Source organism: Buceros rhinoceros, unplaced genomic scaffold (assembly GCF_000710305.1).
Source record: "Buceros rhinoceros silvestris isolate BGI_N320 unplaced genomic scaffold, ASM71030v1 scaffold46036, whole genome shotgun sequence".
Classification (NCBI taxonomy): Eukaryota; Metazoa; Chordata; class Aves; order Bucerotiformes; family Bucerotidae; genus Buceros; species Buceros rhinoceros.
The window spans coordinates 1-19,641 of NW_010418987.1; the positions used below are offsets into that span (position 1 = coordinate 1).

General features: G+C 38.6%; 1 protein-coding gene across 1 annotated transcript; it reads left to right on the forward strand.

Annotated features, from left to right (window-relative positions):
• Positions 1–1,405: 1,405 nt before the first annotated feature.
• Positions 1,406–19,555, forward strand: LOC104495716 (transcription factor 12-like; the record flags this gene model as incomplete). Its single annotated transcript, XM_010138718.1, has 9 exons — positions 1,406–1,506; positions 2,638–2,777; positions 3,080–3,224; positions 4,609–4,673; positions 8,835–8,913; positions 13,518–13,591; positions 14,509–14,580; positions 15,283–15,489; positions 19,440–19,555. Coding segments are annotated over exons 1-9 (926 nt in total), but the record flags the coding sequence as incomplete, so codon positions are not given.
• Between the last annotated feature and the right edge of the window lie 86 nt (positions 19,556–19,641).

Below are 19,641 nucleotides of genomic sequence, written 5' to 3' on the forward strand. Positions count from 1 at the left end.
GGGCGAGGACCGCGTTCACGCCCGGGGAGGAGGGGGATTGGTGTGCAAATGGCGCGGGACCTGCCCGCGCTGCCGGCTGAACACCCGTGCCGGAGCGGTCGCCCTGCCGCAGAACAATGGCTCTCTTTGACGCTTTTCTGTTGGCTGGCTTCGTTCTCCTGGCCCTTCTCCTGCTTGGCAAAGAACATCCCAGAAAGACACAGGAGAGATGTGACTGTTGTGGAAACGCGCGTGTGCCTGTATTTGCATAGGGAGGGGTAAAAACAGGCACGCATGAATTTGGGGGCACTTTATATGTTGCACTATGTAAGCTTTGAATCTTTAAAATTGTTCTTAATATTATGTGTTTATGAAGCCATACGTATTTACAGCTAAGGTGAAAGGTTTAAAAATAGAAACACCCCTTTTTTTACTGTGTTACATTTTTATATTCATTGCTGAAATATTTGTTAATTTGGCTTTTTTTGGGAAAAAAAAAAAAAGACTTTTCTTCTAACATAAACTAGTCACCTTGCAATATTCAGTATATTGACCAAAATACTGATACGAAGAGTCAGCATCACTTAGAACAACTAACATTGTGGATAGTCCTCGAGTCTATGAATACTGGCTTTGTGGATCTGACTGACTTATTCCTGAATATGCTTGATATCTCTTCTTAAAGTTACCGCAGTGAAAGACTTCTGATCATTGTTTATTTAGTTTGTTAGAACTTTTAAATTGAGAAAATTAGTTGTTTGCAAGTTGAGAATGGTCATTCCAGTGTGGTACTATACTGAAAAAGAATGCTGCTGGTTTTCTTTAACACTAGGCCAGCGTGAAGATAATGTGCGTGATGTTGCAGTTTTAAGATTATTCCTCAGGACTTGCATTACATGGGTTTTTGATGATTATACGAAGGTGTACAAATTTCTGAATGGGTGTTACAACACATTAAAATCTTTCCATTTGTCACTTGGATGAACTTGGATGTTCTTTTTTCTTTCTGACTGTTGGGATGCCAGCTAATTACATATTCAAACAGGCATGCAGTTGTTTTAAAATAAAATTTGTTTGGGGCCCAGTTGTTTTATCCTGTCTTTTTTTTTATCTTGAGCAACAAGTCTGTGCGAGTCATGCACTTAGAAAGCAAAATCAGCATTCAAGCTTTTATCAGGCCACCTGGCTGAGTTGGCACACCAGAAAGCATGTTGTTAGGATCATTCTACTGCAGTTCCTCTGTACTGTGGCAACTTGCTAAAAAGCAAATAAAACAAGGGCAACAAATGCTGCAGCTTGCTATACTGTTCTTTTTTTTGTTATTATTTGTGCTTTCTATCTGTCTCTGTGTGTTGTTTTGGCTTTTTAATGCACAGCACCCAAATATTACTAATCTGCTTTTATTGCTTTCCAATATTTAGGTGTATGCACCATCCCCAAGTTCTGATGATTTCAACAGAGAATCTCCAAGCTACCCGTCTCCTAAGCCACCAAGCAGTATGTTTGCTAGCACTTTCTTTATGCAAGGTGGGTAAAATGACTTGCACTATAGAAGCAGATGTCACTTGTCCTTTAGGTAGAAGTCTGCAGTCAGCCACGGTTGCACTGAATGAATGAGGAAGCGTAAAGGGTAGCGCATTGTGCTAGAGCCTATGATTCAGTTTTATATATTTTTAAAACCGTTAGATGAAGGGAGCTGTCTGTTGATCTAAAGTTTTTCTCATGACATTAATTGCTGACTGAAATTTAAGGGGATTATACACCAAGCCAGATGGACAGATTCCCCCATCCTTTGATTTGTAGGGGCTTCAGAGCAGCACACTGGAGTGATAGAGAAAAATGAGGTGAGGGTTTCTTGACTGTTCTGGAATTTGACTGTACAATATCAGCTCACAGTCTTATGTTCTCCAATGCTTGTATATCCAGCAGGCCAAAAAAAAAAAGAGGGGTTGCATTGAGCAAAATGAGAGCAGAATTCATTTCCTCGGCCTCATGTCATGCAATTAGCTCGCACTGTAGTCTGATGAGGTTTTGGAGCATATTGAAAGCATAGTTTCTCACTATGAGAATTTACAGAGCTCTGCAGTTTGTGCTGCAGAAGGAAAACGGCATTGACACATGGGTTTAGGGCTTACGTAATGTAGTCATTTCAGTTATTTAAATCTGCTACGGAAAGTTTTTACGGTACTAAGGTATTTTAGACTATAAATTGCTATTTTAGGTTAATAGATGTTTTGCACTGTATGTTTATGATAAGCTCTGCTTAGCCAAACTTCTCTCCCTTCCACCCCCTTTTTTATTATTTCTTTCAGTCTGGAATTTTTATCAACCTTCTTGATATAAATCTGGCCTTACTGAAGGTCTGTGTAATTAGCAGAAGTACTTGGTATTTTCTCAGCTGTGGTTGGATTGTATTTCAGCTATAAAGCTTCTGTTGGTTTTTTTGGTGTTTTGTTGTTTTTTTTTATAAATATAGCAACAGTGTGGCAGCATGAAAATAGAAGACGCAGTGTAAACTGGTCACCATTTCCCCGATGATACTTGTCTGAGTAGCTGATTCTGTATTCCTTTAGTAAAGGATAGTAGAACTCTTCATTAAATATTTTTTCTTTTTACTTTTTTATAACAAAAACCACCACCACCACCAAAAACCAAAAGATGGGACCCACAATTCTTCTGACCTCTGGAGTTCATCCAATGGTATGAGCCAGCCCAGCTACGGTGGAATGCTGGGAGGCTCCTCTTCCCACATGTCCCAGTCCGGCAGTTACGGCAGCCTGCACACACATGACCGTTTGGTAAGATACACAGCACAGATTCGTGTATTTGTACTTGCATATGGAGATCTGACTTACAAGAATACATTTCTTGTTTGCTACTCATTTATGTCCGTTGCCAGAAATCACAGACTTATGCTAGATCTATGTCCTTTTATTTATGTCTGTTGTGTAAATAACACTGTGTGGCTCTATAGTGGCCTGTTCAGAGGATGGATGAGTCCCTTTAATAAAGAGCTGGATGTTGTATATTTATTATCTTAAAATATCAACATTTATTTAAAGGCTACTTAATGTCTTACGTCTGTTTCTCTTCTCTCCAGAGCTATCCCCCACATTCAGTCTCACCTACAGATATAAATGCCAGTCTTCCTCCAATGTCTAGCTTCCATCGTGGCAGTACCAGCAGTTCACCTTATGTAGCTGCCTCACACACTCCACCTGTCAATGGATCAGATAATATTCTGGGTAAAAAGTTCTTCCTGTTTATCTCTATTTTTACAAGAAAATCAAGTTTAGGGCTGCATGATGCACAAAACCATTAAGGTTTATTTTAGAGGATGTTTGTAGGTGAGGCATACTGCACCACTGTGACATTGCTGAGCTCGGTATGGCTGAGATGAGGCAAATTGTTTTGCAGTCAGCTTAAGACTTTCTGGTTTATTTGCTTTCACAGCTAAGCCTATGCTCAGGAGGTTGTATCCATTTAACTTAACAGCAAGTTTCCTTCCATATTTAGTATATGGACGTTCATATGGGTAGTTCTGGTGTTTTCAGAGGTGTTGTATTACTCAAGGTACTGTGCCAGAGAAAGGCAGGAAGACCGTTTCTTTGGGGAGCCTGATAATCAGCATCGTAAATTCCTCTCTTAACTGATTTAGAGATTACGGAGTAGCCAGTATGGTGGCTGATTTAGTCTCTTCCATGCTTACCTAGAAAACATGAAATACAGGGTGATCATCTGTTCCTTGTGCACGTGCACGCATCTTAAGATACAGCCATAGAAAGTAAATGCTTGTGGACGCCCCTTGTCAGTGCAATATGATTTGTACTTAGCTTTGTTTTAAGTCAGTGTTGCATGATTTGGATTTCTGATGTGAATGGCCTATATTCACATTAAATACATTTTTTTGGGCATTAGAAGTGGATAATTGAAGAAAGGAGGTTCATTTTCAAAGGATCTATCTTCTCCAGGAAAGCAGATACTGCAGAGGATTCGGGTCCTTTCTGTGTTTCCAGTTGGCAGGGCTTCAGACCTTCTCTTGACTTGATGGTCTGTGGAGCAAAGGGGCACGCAAAGCTGCTGACATCCAGCTAAGAGCAGGGGTGATGGAAAGCTTGGTGGATAAGAGCTTTCTGGGGATTTTCTGAAATAAAGATGAGAGTACAACACAGGGAATTAAAGCAGGGGGAACAAGGAGATGCACACGGAACTATTCAGTGAATTTGGCTTTAAGAATTAATGAAACGTGTAGTGCTTTAGTGATAACAGTTTAGAAATAAGCTGCAATAATATAATTTTCTGATTTTGATTCTCTTTTCATGTTTCATTAAAATTAGCCTGTGATCCTAGAAAATAATTCCATTCTCTTTTCTAACGGCTTTCACTTGTTGGTCCTTAAGTTATCAGGGTGATACTGTGTTTGACTTTAAAGAGGAGAGCATCTAAATTTAAATCTAATTGTTTTAATTAAATTTTTAAGTATAATGAGAACTGATTCTGTTGACACTGACTTCCTCAGAATATCCATTTAAAAAGTGGCTGCTCAACTGTACATGATGAATAAAATAATAAAAGTAAATAAAATTTCAGCTTTAAAAATAAGTGTGGGGTTTGCTTTCCACGTTACAGGAAACAGAGGAAATGGTGCTGGAAGCTCACAGACAGGTGATGCACTTGGGAAGGCATTGGCTTCTGTAAGTAGTGGTTAGAATATTCAGATTTGAAAGATGTATTTTGATCATTGCATCCATTATTTATGTGTTCATTTTAAAATATCAAATCAGGAGTTTTCGTGGTTAAAGTTAAAATAATGTGCTATGATGCAACATCATATACTGGACAAATGCCTATAGAAAAGCAAATAGAAAATGCTTTTATTTGTAGAAGACTCATTCTGACTTCCTGTTTTTTTTCAGAAGATTGAAAAATTTAGGGCAGATGCAGTTTAGAAAGTTGTTTAGACAAAGTAGAAGATCATAAAATGTTTAGAGTTTGGTTTTTTGGGTTTTTTCTGTAGTGTTCTAGTTAAAGTAAAATATTTTTAACATTACTTGTAGAACAGATCCTGCCTCAAGGTTTAAAATGTTTTCTCAGTGGCATTATAAAACTGAGTGGTTTTGCATGCTGTGTTGTATGGCTGTAATTCGTGGAATAGCCTTTAAAATTCTGTGTATGCATAAAGTTTTAAACTCTTAACTCTTGTTGGAATAACGTTGATATTGTAAAACATTGCAAGTATCTTCAGTCTACTATAAGCTCTGTTTGCATATGCATGCATACAGCAATTATTTTTGCATTCATACAATCAGATGTACTTTATATAAAGCTAATTGATACACTATAGCAGAAATGTCAGAGTTAGGAGTGATGGCTGGGGGAGCACTTCCTAGATCTTGTACGTCTACGTCTGATTTGAAAGATAGAAGTGATTACTTCGCAGCCCCAAAAGACCGGTGAAAGCAAACGTGCATATTTGTTTAGATCCTGTTACCCTTGCATCCCCCAGAAGGTCATATGTTAAAAGATTACCAGATCTGATAATGTCGGTAACGTCCAGATTGGGTAGGAGAACTCTGACCTACTGACTTTGAGGAGAAAAAGTTGTTGCTCTTGCTTTTGGGAATTCAGCAAGTAGATAACAATTCAGGAGTCCAGAGGGCAATTAACACCCTCTTCTTGTCTGTTTAAGACTTGTCAGAAAGGAACTGGGATCATTTTGACTTCCAGAAATAGCAGAGCTTACATGCTTCAGGTTGTTCATTGCTCTGCAGGTGTATTAGGATGTCTGCTGTTCTGCAGCCTGGCCAGAATTTCTGCTGTAAGTCTGACTCGCCGGCCAGTTAGACCTGTGGGACTTTCTGATGTTTTCTGCTGCTCTCTTTTTTAAATTATTTTCTCCTCCAGGTATTTTTTCCCGAGTCACTAGCTGAGAAAACCAGGCTGATATTTTTAGAGTTTTTCCTCAAAATATATTGTGAGTGGAAGTCAGGGCAGAAATGTTTAATCTAACTGGTGGGTGGGCTCTCGTTGTCATAGAAACTTGTTTCTGTCATCCCATGTTGTTGCTTGGCAGGAGCAGCCAGGTCATTCCATAAATCATTTCTGTCATAGCTGATGGTGATGCATTCCATCTGCTCTATCAGTGCATGCCATAGTCTGCACACTTCAAATCCCTCGCCTCATCCATCTGCTTGCCCCGCACCCCGCAACACACGCGCACCCAGCACACTTCTTGTGCTTGCTCGGCGAGAAGCACCACTCGAGGCTGTGGAGAGGAGGGAGGTGGTCTCTCCTGCAGGTGAAGCTAGCGCACATGAATTTTGATGGCTAGTAAACCGCGAATATTTTTCTGTTTGAACAAAGTTTCATTTAAGTACTGCAATTGTCATGACATTATTTTTCTAAGGCAATGCTGCATGCCTTTCTGTTAGGATTTTAAATGCTGCTGCTGCAACTGTTGAGAGGAATTTCTAGTTCTAAAATTCTGTTGATGTACATCTCACAATAGGCCTTTCATGTGCGAAACATCAGAGGATACGACATTTGTTCTTCAGTTTAGGTATTAAAGACCGTACAGAATAGTAGGCGATTAAACATGTAAGGCCAGATAATACATTTGCAAAGGTTCTTTTATTTTAGGTTTAAGCCTGGATAATTGTGGTCTTAATCTGAGGGTAGGCAAGAAAGAGAATTGTACATGAAAGTGTTTACACAAAGTTCCCAAAGCCCTGTGGATTATGCATTAGTTTGGATAATGAACTAGTATAGATAGAAAGAAAAGAAAATCTGGGTATTTGTGCCATTTCTAATGTGTTTCCCTGAACATTTGCCAAACAATAACCCTTTAAGATTGTGCCCATGGAGGGTTATATGGCAGGCGAAACATCTGGTTTATTTCATTGCTTAATGCCAAATCAAAACACTTGGTCTTTAATTTAGAGGAGATCAAACAGGAGGACTGTTTAACTTTGTTGATTATAACAGACCTCTTTGTGATAACTTATGTTTTGATTCCTACCTCAGAACTAGGGTAAAGGCCTTTGTACGGCCTCTGTACGGTCTCAGTAGTTAAATAGCCACTGGTCGCCTCACAAAAGCGAAGAAAATGTAGGGAAGTTGACTTCTAAAAGTAATTCACGAATTAAGTTTCTTTGTTGCTTTAGACTCAATAACATTAACATAACAAAGCCTAACTGAAATGTACACTGTAGTGTTTAAAAAATTGGACTAACAGCTCCGAGGTTTGGCTCTGCAGGCTCTCAATTGTGCAGCTTTTGTCTGAGAGCCTTTTCATTAGGCCCTGGCATATTGGCACCCCACTGATTGGAATGGACCATGACTGATAGGAGGAGGAGTCTCATTTGTTGCAGTAAAATGAGTCATGTTACCGTTTAAGCCTGGCAGAAGGTGTCAGGGTTGTTCATCATTGGTCATTTAACAGTACAGCGGCCAGGGACTGCATGCAGAATGAATTCTGACCTCGTGTTTTAGTTGCGGCTTTGGTAGAATGTAGATTTTCCCCCTTATAAAGTATAGCAAAATAAAATCGACAGGTAGAACAGTGGAAAACAACCAGTTTCAAAGGGAACTTCGTCACCTTTTTTCTGACATGATTTTAATTTTCTGTATCTTACCTGTCTGGAAGTCTGCAGTTCCCATACAGACACCCAAGATTTATTTTTATACTGATTTACAATGCATGAATTTTCTAGAATGGTCTGAGGTAGTTTGTTCCTTTAAATATTTCAATATACATACAAATTTAAATATTTTATTTCTAGCATGTATGAAAAGGAAGAGATATTTCCATTAGGGAACTGATGGTCTTTCTTAGTGAAAAAGTGCCATAGACCAGGAAGAAGCACGTGGTCTGTCGGATCCTGGGTTTGTCAGTTCAGAAATTGCAACATGCAACTTAACCGAGTCCCAGTTTATTGTTAAATGCTGAATTGTCACATTGTCCGGGTGAAGAGACGTTGGCCACACTGACAGTGAAGATTTTCTTAACTGCCGTCCGATAGCGTACAAATCCTGATCTCTGCTCAAGTAAAACAGGATTGAACTGATGACCTATAAAAACAATGTTCTCGAGTCCACAGCCAGCCTCTAAACCTATTCAGTTCCCTTCACAAAATGAATTTTCCAAGAATCTCGAAGTTTTAAGTTTTAATTAAAGCTTTAGGCATTACGTCTTCTGTTTTTATTAAGAATTTTTAATTACATTAATAGCAAGGAATGAATTGTTGCAAGTCAAGGTTTATTATCTCAAGGGAGCAGCTGATACAGAAATGAGAGAAAAATTATATGAGCTGCAATACACAGCAAGAGCAACATCTCAGATGGTTTTTGTTTGATGGTACCAATAGTAACTAGAGCTGACTGCTTTCTTGGTATTTTCTCTTGTGAGGAATTCTTAGATGATAATGTGTTGACTGCTAAAATCTTTTCTCTCTCTGAAGTTTGGGAAGTCGTTATTCCTCAACATTTTCCTCAAGGGTTTTTTTGCTGTAGTTATCTGTGTACTGTTGGCTCTTACGTATATTGTTCCCATTTAGTGATAAAAAGGCTGCAATTTCTGCTGCTGTTACAGTAGAAGGAAGATCAGTTATACTTGTGCTGCTGTCAAATACAGGTTGTGCTTATTTGTACAGCTGCTTGAAAATGAAAATTCTCTGGACGTTTTTAGAGCCTTGAGTGTAATAAAGCAGAGCTGTGATTGAAGGATCAAGTTGGGTTTTTAGTCAATCCAGCACCAAGAGTGACAATTAGAAGCATGGAAAGGAATCCTAATAGCTAATTTTTTTACTGTGTATTGTGACATTTATTGATAAACAATCTCTTCTGTCTGTTGTTAGATTTATTCTCCTGATCATACCAGCAGTAGTTTTCCATCGAATCCATCAACACCAGTTGGATCACCATCGCCTCTTACAGGTAGGCACTAGCCATTTGTCAATAACTTCTTTGTTGTTTTGAAAACATCAGTGAAATCAGTAGTAGCTTCTATGCATAATTACTTTTGTATTTTGTTTACTTCTCCATGGTACTAAACCCGCATTTATAAATCCAGATTCTTAAATATTCTGTTATGGGCATTCACTTAAATCCTGGCCACTAGCTTTGAAAATTAGCTTATTAAAATAATCTTTGAAAACATTGAGTGACCATATACTAACACAGCTGTAGAGATACCTGTAGAGAACGGTACTGTTGGGGAGAAATAGGAGTGATTTGGTTTGGGGTTTTTTTTAAAGCTTTATATTAAAACTGGGGCAGCTTTCAGTGACAAACACAGCAGAGAGGAGTTCCCTCTCATGAAAATACAGTCGGCTGTGAGACTATCCAATTTTTACATGGGATAGCTTTTCATTCATAGCTTTCATGAATGCTTCCATTCTATGGGAGAAGAATTTCTGGTATTTTTCAGAATAAATGCTCTGTGTTGTAGCCACCTCGGTCACCTGTGCTTTGTGTGTTTGTGATGTGAATGTGGGAAGAAGCATTCCAGTGTGGAGATGAACTGTGGGCAGCTGCCTACAGCTATTAGTGGGTAGTGCAGCTTTCACAGACACTGTGGCCTCAGCTGTCTAGTAAAAGTTGAACAGCTGTTCTCCATATAGAGAGGACTGTGAAAGCTCCATTGACTTAAATTTGTTGTTTAACAAAGAACTAGAATTACAAGCGAGATGATGTAACTTTAACCCTGTTCTTTCCTACAGTGCGGTTTGTTAAATTATTTAACGTTTATACAACAGTCTGTTTTCCCATTCTCTGTTGTTTTAATATATCCCTGCAGGCTCCTGACCACTGGTCACATTTTTTGCAAGAGTGTTTCGCTTTTTATAAAAAAAAAAAAAAAAAAATTAACTTACAGTGAAAGGTGCATTGAATGCGTTTAGCTCAACACATTTGATCTAGATGAATAAATTAGTAAAATTACTGCCAGCAAAATGCAGTCATATACATATGTATGTGAGTATGCATATCTGAGTATGCAGCGTCACTTGGACAACTTTCATCATTGCTGCTTCACTCAAGTTTAATGGACACTGTTCTGTTTTTTTGTGGACTTAATCGATTAATGAATATCTGACATGGCATACCTGAGCAGTTGCTGTGGGCGTTTTTGGTCTCTGTCACTGAAAAATCCATGTTGAATTGAGTAATGAAGGGATTAATGGGATTTTTGATTTAGTGATTACAGCTGACAAAAAATATTTTGTGTTTCCTTGTTGTACTGTGAATGCAGATCAGACCAGAAAATCAGTATTATTTTATTTTTAACAGCAAAGCAAATATTGAAAATATTTTGTGGCTGGAAGACCTAAGTCCTAACATTTTTGAACTATTTAAAATTGTAAAGATCCCAGTTAGAATTCCCTGATTAGATACCATGCCTAATTCTGTAAGTGTGAAAGCGCTGCCTAATGTCTGGTTTTAGAATACGAATCTGAGGTCCCTAAAATTTAGATTTTTCCTTTGCTGTTAATGCCTTTGTTCGAAACTGTATAAAATGTAAACCTTTCCAGAATTTTCACTTCTGGTTTGTGTTCCTTGTTCTGGAATCTGATGGCTAAGTCAGTAGTAGATATAAGGAAATAATATTCTTCTCAGGCACAAACTTGGCATCTGCTTCACAATTATACCCTCCCACCCCCTCTAATTCCGGCGATACAGAATTTATCAAGCGTTTGGTAAATTGCTCCAGTAGTTAATTACCTTCATTTATGAATCTGGACTTTTATCTTTATTCCCAGATGAGTCACTAAGAACACAGTGAAGCACAATGTAAAGTAATTACTACTATATTTATTGCTATTTATACTCCTGGTAGCCATTTTCTGTCCTGACCCAAAAAGTTATTGCAGATAAAACAAATATTTTATGTGTACTAAAATAATATATTTTGGAGCATTTTAGTCTTCATCGTGATATTCCTCTTTTGCAGTTAGTTCTTTGTTTACTTAGCATTCTTATTATTGCAGATGTGACCGAGTCATACTTTGCCTATCCTTTAATCGAGGATTACAGTAGGATCACTCTATTTGCCTCTTAAAGCACTGAGAGACAGTAACTTCATGAGACACTTAAGCTCCTGTTTCAGTATGGAATAAGGACTAACGACATTTTTTTTTTCCAGTAATTTAAGTAAAAACTTTAAGAATAGTATGGTGAAAACCCCCAAGTATTATAAGACAGTAGCGTATGCCCTCATTTAATTTCTCATTTGATGTGAACGTGCCCAGAGCTCAGCTTCTTGCACAGCTTTAATGATTGTGTGTATGTACGTGGAGTTTATATATGGATCTGAATAGTGGGAGCTTTGGTATTTTGAGAATCCTCCTCCAGGATCAGAGGTATTCAGAAGGGTTCGGTTCGTTCTGAGGATGCAAAACCAGCCCTCTGCCAACTCACTCAAGTGTGTGTTTGAAAGGGGATCCAGAGGATTAGTGTTGGGGAGATGAAGAGTAAAAACAATACTGCAGTGATTACTATCGATGACCCCTGTAAATCCTCACCCTTGCCTGGTTTATTGGTTTTTTCATGCTGCTATGTTGGTGCAGCACTAAAAGCTGCAGTTGTTAATTGCAGGGCTTGTGGTGCCAGGATGCTTTTTAACATAATTGGTGGATTTCATGCACAAACTTCTAGGAGGGGGAGTGGAATGAGGAAAGCAGGAAATCAGTGCCATCTGGCAACCTGCGCAGACACGGAGACAGAATATGCCACTGCTCAGAAAGAGCTCTAGCATTACTAGAGGTGTGATTAAAAACTGCAGGTTGCAGTTCGGATGTTCTTTGAGAGGAGGAGTTGAGTATTCCCTCCCCCCTTTTCTTTTTGTTCCCTTTGTGAGAAGTCCCACTCAGAGTTTTGCTGTGGGCTTACGTTAAGGAAACAGTATCTTCTTCCACTTAAACAGAAAAAAACCAACCCAAACTCATCAGGGCGGGTGCACAGGCATTGAGTCTGCTTTCGCTTCTTAGCTGCTTAACGTTCAGCTGGTGCTTTACGGTAGGCAGTAGTGCACTCTGTCCTGTTACTGGTGAGCATTCATCAAAGCCCTGACTATGGTCTCGTCTCCAGAAACGGAGTTTTGACTGGATAAAGATTTGAATGTTACACTGAGCCAAAATATTTTAATTATTTTCATTATACTGTGTAAATATAAGTGGGACTCCAAGCATTATTTCCACGTTCAGGAATGACAATAATGCGGAGGAGAGACTACAGATCCAGACCCAAAGTAGCTGTGTGAAGTGAAAATTGGTAATTATAAACTCACTCACTGATGTCGTTATATTTTAAAAGAGAATTCCAACGTAGTTATGGCAGCTCTGGGCTTTTATGAAATTTGAGATGGTTTATTTGTGGGGTTCTTTTTTCTTAATTAGAAAGGAAATATTTAGGTATTTTAATAGCTACGCAAGCTGTACTCTTTTTGTTAAATAAACCCCCTTCTTTAAAAGGTAACTACTTGCAGCTCTCTGAACAAAGGGACTGTAATGTTATTAAACCTTTTCCCAGTTTTCCAGACATACAGCTCAGTTATTGAAAGAACAAGCCCACAGGCTCTTCCTTTAATGAGCTGCTTTGGATTGTATGTCCATAATTTATTAATGTAATTGCTTTATTATTACATTTGTATGGCTGAAAGGAAGCTGTCTCTAATGGCCATAGAATTTCATGTAGTATCTTTATAAAAGATGCATTATTAGTTGGTGAGAAAAATACATGTTGTACTACTTCAGGCTTTGTTTTAAAAGTACTGCTTTACTAGTTACTGCATTTCGCATCTAATTGTTTTTAAATTTTACATGGTAATTAGGTATATTTATGTCAGATTAGAATGGCTATGCATTTGAATTTGCAATTCGTATAGGAAATATGGATATAATTGATGATTTTTTTTTTTGCACAGTCCATGATTCTTTAGCTGCCAATTTACCTTAAGTGTATCTGAAATAACAGATGAGAATAACTTCGGTGTATTCTTACTCCCTTAAGCTTGGAATGCATTATAATCTAAAATGGTAGAGTGCAGGAAACCCTTTAGATCTAGTTGTAAATTTTCTTGTTTAGTAGAGAGGTGTCATAAAAATAGTTTTCCAGTTACCCGTAATTCAGCATCTATTTGATTTCTTTAAATATTTTTGGTTTCTATTTTAACACTATTAAAGATACGCCTACGTATACTGAACATAACATGAGGAAGAAAGAATTCAGCCATCTTTTTATGGTGACACTGGCAGAAGGCAGGTATTTCAGATACCGTCTGTGTTGTCCACTTTTTTAATGTTGAAGTACTTTGAAGATGTCACTGCTTTGTCATTGATAATGCATCTAACCCTACAGATGCCAGGATGTCAAAATTACTCCTCAGTAAGGCTGAACAAAGGAATTTGTCTTCCCTTGCATACCCATGTGTTAGCTTACCTTTATGCAGAGTATCTTGATTTTAATTGCGTTGATGAACACTGTGTCTCTTCTTCCCACTTATGCTGCATAAATCTGTGCGTTAACCTAGACAATTTTGACAGGTGCCAGTCAGTGGTCTAGGAGTGGAGGACAAGCCCCCTCATCTCCGAACTATGAAAACTCTCTACACTCCTTGGTAAGAATTGTTGGAAGCAACGTGGTACTTTTTACCTAAAGAGTTGGAGGCTGGGTGTTGTGTGAAGCCTGCATATCATTAAAGGAAACAGTAGGATAGCATTACAAATGAATTCTTTGCTAACAAATGGCCTGTTCAGTTGAACAATATAAGACGTGCAGGGTGTGTCTTTCACCATCTGTTCCTTGGGCATCAGGCTTCTGTGCTGAGGACAGCTGGTGCTAAAGCGCTGTTATGAGATTTTGGTACCTTTTCACAAATCCATAGCTAATTCCTATCTAAAGTTCAGTCTGGAGAAAAGATAAAGACTTCATGCCTTCGCATTTAGTTGTCCTTCCCCCTCTCTCCCTCAAATGGTGGTCTCTTGGGCTTGTTTTTGTTGTGCTGTCATTAAAGTATTAATGTATTTTCTTTGTAATTATTATTTGTTATTTGTTCATTTATTAATTAATGATACATTTTATAGAAAAACACGCAGGAAATAATCAACAGCATTGTATGTTTTCTTCTTTTGAAGATTCAGCAGAGGATTTAAGTTACTGACTTTCTTAAATTTCCGATACAGCTTTGGGAAGGAAGGGGGGAAAATTTGAGGGAAGGTTTTGATTACCTGTTAATATTTCTAGTTTCCACAGATGTAATCTTTTTTTTTCCTGTCTAAGAAGGATAAATTTAAGCTAAACCAGTTTTCTTTTCAATATTTTTGCAATTAAAAGGAGTTGATATATACATCTTAGAATCCTAGCGTAACTGCAGTGTTAAATATCAATCTTTTCTTATCTTAATACAATCAGACCTCTGTTGCATTAACTTGACTAACCATTTATTGCTGACATGCACATCAGCTGTTTCCTCACCTCTTTTTTAAATTAATCTTAACCTGTGCTTTGCTTCCTGTTCTGTCTTGACTTTGCCAGAAAAATCGAGTTGAACAGCAACTTCACGAGCATTTGCAAGATGCAATGTCCTTCTTAAAGGATGTCTGTGAGGTACTATTTCACTTTAGATGGTGCCTTTTTGTGTTTTAATTAATGCTTCCTTTGGATTTCCCATTAAAAACTTAAATTAGTGTAGTGTGTGACCCATCTTTTGACTGCAACATTCTGCTTTTTCAGTTTCTAGAGAGCTGCAGTGTCAGAATTGGTTTTGCCTTGGGGTTTTTTCAGTCTGTTTTTTTTTTTAAGGAAAGTAATTTTAAAACAGACTTTTCTGCAGTAACATACAGAATATCTAATCTGTGTAAAGAGCCATTTTAGGAAATGATAACATAAAGATTTGTCCAGTTTTTTTGTAATACAGGTTCTCAAAAAGCCACTGCCTCTCTTAATTGTTACCAACCTGGTGAGGCTGATTTTATGATCGTTCTTTCTCGTCCTGTATTAGCTTATTTTGCAGCACTTCCTTTTTTCTTGTTCATGCCTTGAATTAGAAGCTGAGTAACATTAACCTTATAATAAGCTTCACTTTAAAAGCTGCCACCTATTTGTGAAATGAATGCTATCTCAAGCAAAATCTCCAGATATCTTTTCTTTTTCTTGTTTGTTTGTAGCGCTGGTAGGTGCTTTCAAAGTCTTTTGATACCACATTTCATCTTCTGTCTTTAGTATCTCTGAGGCAGAAACTGTTACAGTATAGTGAGTCGGCAGGTTCTTTTGGTAATGACTGTTGCTGTCCCTCTTAAATCCCAACAGCAGTCTCGAATGGAGGATCGCTTGGACAGACTCGACGATGCCATTCATGTACTACGAAATCATGCTGTGGGGCCTTCAACAAGCCTGTCAGGTGGCCACGGAGATATACATAGTTTATTGGGACCATCCCACAATGGGCCAATTGGAAGCCTGAACTCAAATTATGGAGCATCTAGCCTTGTAACAACCAACAGACAAGCATCCATGGTAACGCTGTTTTTAAAGATGTACACGTTTATGCAAAGCAGTTAGAGCTGACACGTTTAAATTATCGTGGGGCCTAGTGAGCTAAAACTGGGCTGTAAGACTAGTGTTGATGGGGAAGAAGGAACTACTTGAGATTCTTGTGGAGGAAAAGATGGCAGACAGCTTGCACCTGCTATGGGTTCCAATTAGAGGGTTGGGGTGGGGGTGGGCAGAAATGAGGGGGAGGAGAGAGATGGGAAAACTTCGACTTTGGCCTGGTCAGTGGCCCATAAAATCCTGCTGTGACCATATGCAGAAAGCTGAAACTTTCTGCCGAGAGCATTTCAGCTTATACATGCATTTTTTCCAGATGTGTAATAATTGGCAGAACAGTTTTCTCCTTGAAATGGTGAATAGGGAGACTGAATGGGAAAAGCAGTCAAGAAGGACTGAATTTCAAGTGTTCTGGTCTGGAAAAGCTGTTTATTGTAAATTGGAACTAGTCTTCAATAGCAGATGCTGGCAGAGGACTGGGAGGAAGCGGTTGGAATGTGGAACCATAGTGTGCGCAGGCTCAAAATTTAAACTTTTTTTCTAAATGAAAAGGAGTTTGAGCACAGCTGTAGCGTAAGTAACAATGAAGAGGAAACAACTTTTAGATTAATCCCGAAGAAGAGTGAAATAATTCAATCCATCTCTTTTAGTTTCTTTGAGAATGTGAACTGCTCTGAAAAAAATGTAGTTGAGCTTTTCATAGATCAGAAATATGTTAGAAGTGTTGCTCAGTAAATGAAATCTATTTGTAGCATTGCTCACTTCCCTTTTTCCTTCCTTTTTCATTCCTCCATTCTCAAAAATGCTTAAAGGAAAAAGAGCTTTTTAAAACATGCTTATTTTAGTGGTGCCATGTGTTTGCATGTTTACAACATAATTTTAAAGACCAGTTACATGCTGTGAAATTTTCTGTTATAAAACAGATTCACAGCTGGATACTGTGTGATCAAGGCAAAATTTCACCTATCATCAAAATAATTAGGTACCCCAATTGCTGAAGGGTTTGTATTCCATAAAACAGAATTAGTTCCAGGCTCTCCCATTCGCACGTCACACATCCATTTGTATTAATTTCAGAACCACTGCAGTAAACATCAAAAAGAGCTGGTTACTTTCTATAACCTGCATGTGTTTGGGGCCTTCTGGGGCGGGGGTGCTTTCCAAACACATACCCAGCTTTAGGTTTCTGTGCAAGTTCACAGTTACTTCTAGTGATGAAGTGATGCATAAATACTCTAGAATTTTTTCTTAATTCGCTTCACGTTTAAAGAACGTTGTTAAAGGGAAAGTTCTCCAGTGTTCTGGGGTAGACTGAAATTTAGTCATACAAAAGAAAACTTGTTTTTCCCAGGTTTTAATGGTGTGGGGTAAAGTGAGTGACTGAAATTGCAGTGACAAAGTTGTTCTTTATCTATCTGACTGGTGGAACCTTCCCATACTGCTAAGCCAGATACAGTCAAATGTAGCAGTGCCAAAGTGTACATTAAAATCTCTGTTTCCCTTTTAAACTAAGCTATGATAAATACTTTATTAACTCAGTTTTGATTAAAATAGGTGACAGTGGAAAATGTCTCTCCAGAATCAATAAAGCTTCCTTGGTCTGCTGTAGTTTAATGTAGTTGTGTAACTTAAATGTAATATAGGCTTGATTTATCATCTGGTGATCGATCTGTAGTGTTGATTGAAGGATGCTTGCTGTCTGTGAGAAATAACCCTAATTAGGAAAATGAAACAGTTGCTTTTATATTTCATCCTTGCTGGGTGAAACAAGCTTGCAGATCAGTTTTAGCTTGAAAAGTGAGTCAGCTAAAGAATTTCTTGGATTCACCTTAATTTCGTTACATCAGAATAATTGGCTCCAACAGAAGGCATGCTGCCGTGGCCTTGCCCAGTCCCCAAAGAGTGCCCTTTGACATCATTTGCAATGGCAGGGGCTCCGAACGGCTTCTCGTGGAGTCCTGAAATATGTGCAGAGCAGAGGTGGGCACATCTGGCTGTAGTGGAAACAGAGCGGTTTATTAGTGATGACTGTGTTTCAGTAGTGCCCCCCAAGTATGAGGTGTAATTCAATAATACAGCGTATTCGATAATCAATTAATTTCAAACTGGGCTTATTTACTATTTGTTTTTCTTGTAGCAGTAAACCTAGGAGAGCGGAGAATTTTACACTCAGCCTGGATGATAAGATCTAGACTTTGTTCAGGAATTAAATACTATTTTACTTTAGAGTGCCTCCAATAGGTCCTTTAAGAAAGTAGTGAGTATTGGCTAACATAGTGAGAAGTGTCAACACTGATAAGGGTGTTTACCTGCTTTTGTTTGATGTACTCATAGGGTTTCTTGGTCAAGAAATTTTTGTTGGAATTCAACACTAAATGAAACTTCCTTGTTGAGAGAGGAGGGAGATCTTTATACAAAACATTTTTGTTCTTTAGGAAAAAAAATAGAAAAAACCCAAATTTAATTTCCCTTGAAGAAGATGATCTTGGCAGAAGAAGCTAGGAAATGAGTAATTTAACTCCTTTTTATGTAATTAGTGTAACCAGACATGGTTTTATTTTAACATTTGCTTAATTTTTGAGCCAGATTTATTTTAAAACTCTAGTTGACTTCATTTCCTGCTCACTCCGAATGGTCTTGTTTTCGTTTTAGCTGGTCTGACCATTAGACTTATTCAAATAGATTTTTAATATCTCAGACTCATCAAATATTTGCTAAGTGGCCTTTGAAGTTGATTTGTATTTTATTTCATGTATTATTGAAAAGTTAAGAAGTAATACTCTTTTTGTTCTTATTCAAGCTGCTTTTTATTTGTCACTGTAATACAATGGAAAAAGAACAGTCTGAATTGATTAAAAATAAATAAATAAAGGGCCTGGAAACTCAGTTAAGGATGAAACTCAATCCTTAAGTCACAGGATTTTTTTCCAGGTATAACAGGAATTTCAGAAAATTGGTGATCTCCCTCTTTCTACCCTATGTCTGCATGAAAGGGCAGTTCCAGCTGCTTGGCCAGCAGCCACCCCTGCCCTTGTTCAAAGCCCTTCCAGTGTTAGTATTTCTCTACAGAGCATTTCTCATGCTCCCACTGAACAACTTTGAGCTGTCTGAAGTGTAAAAGCCTTGACTCCAAAACCTCTTTCATTGTCCTAATGTCTTGTGCTCACCTTAGTTTAAAATGATGTTCGTGACCGTGGCCAAATTAACCAGCCAGCATGGCTGGAAAAGTGCCGGTATTTTTAGATATGCTTGGATAAGTCCTACAGCAAATAGGATCAAAGACTGGGGGTTTTGTTTGGTTTGGGGGTTTTCTTCCCAGTTCTTGAAAGCTTTTATTGCCAACAGTTCGAAATTAATGATCAAACCAAAGTGTGAGGTGCAGAACTAATGTGAACAGGACAAGGTGGTCCTTTCCCCATGTGTCACTCTCAGTTCTCCTACATGCAGCAGTGTGTCATCGCTTGCCATGATTTGTGTAGTTTTTATGTAGTTGCCAAAAATCGTTAACTGGTTTTCTGCTTTCAGATCCCAAATGTTAATACTGAAATCAACTGAAATAAGTTCAGCACTTTTTTTTTTTTAACTTAAAAGCAGTGTGAGTGTGGCTGTGGATGGTCCTACGTGCAGGTCTGTCTTGGAGTGCCTAAAAGAGAGTTCGCCTGGTAAATTACGAGAGGTTAGTCTTAGGGGCAGGACTGCAGCTCGGCTCGCACTGGCGTTTGGCTGAGCTGTACCTTCTCTGGTTTGCTGATGAATCCAAAGTACGTGTTAGATTGTCATTGTACAGAGAAATAACACAGAGGTGAGTGAGCGAAATGTTTTTAACAAATGCGGTGTCTGTGCTGCTTGCTTCTCACATTTTTGTAAAATATGCTGCTTGTGCAACCGCAGACGTCAGCGTTAGCTGTGTGTGACAGGAGTCCAGCGTTCGGCTGGCCCTCAGCTCCGTGCCCCGAGGAGCGTTCGGGGTGTGCTTGGCAGCGGTCCTCGGGGCGAGGCTAGACGAGCTCGCCAAGGGACGAATTATCGCCGAGTTTGTTTGCTTATAAAATTAAATCCCGCGAGTCGTCGTTAGCGGCACAGCGGAGTTAGAGCGGACCCGCTCCTCGGCGGAGCGCA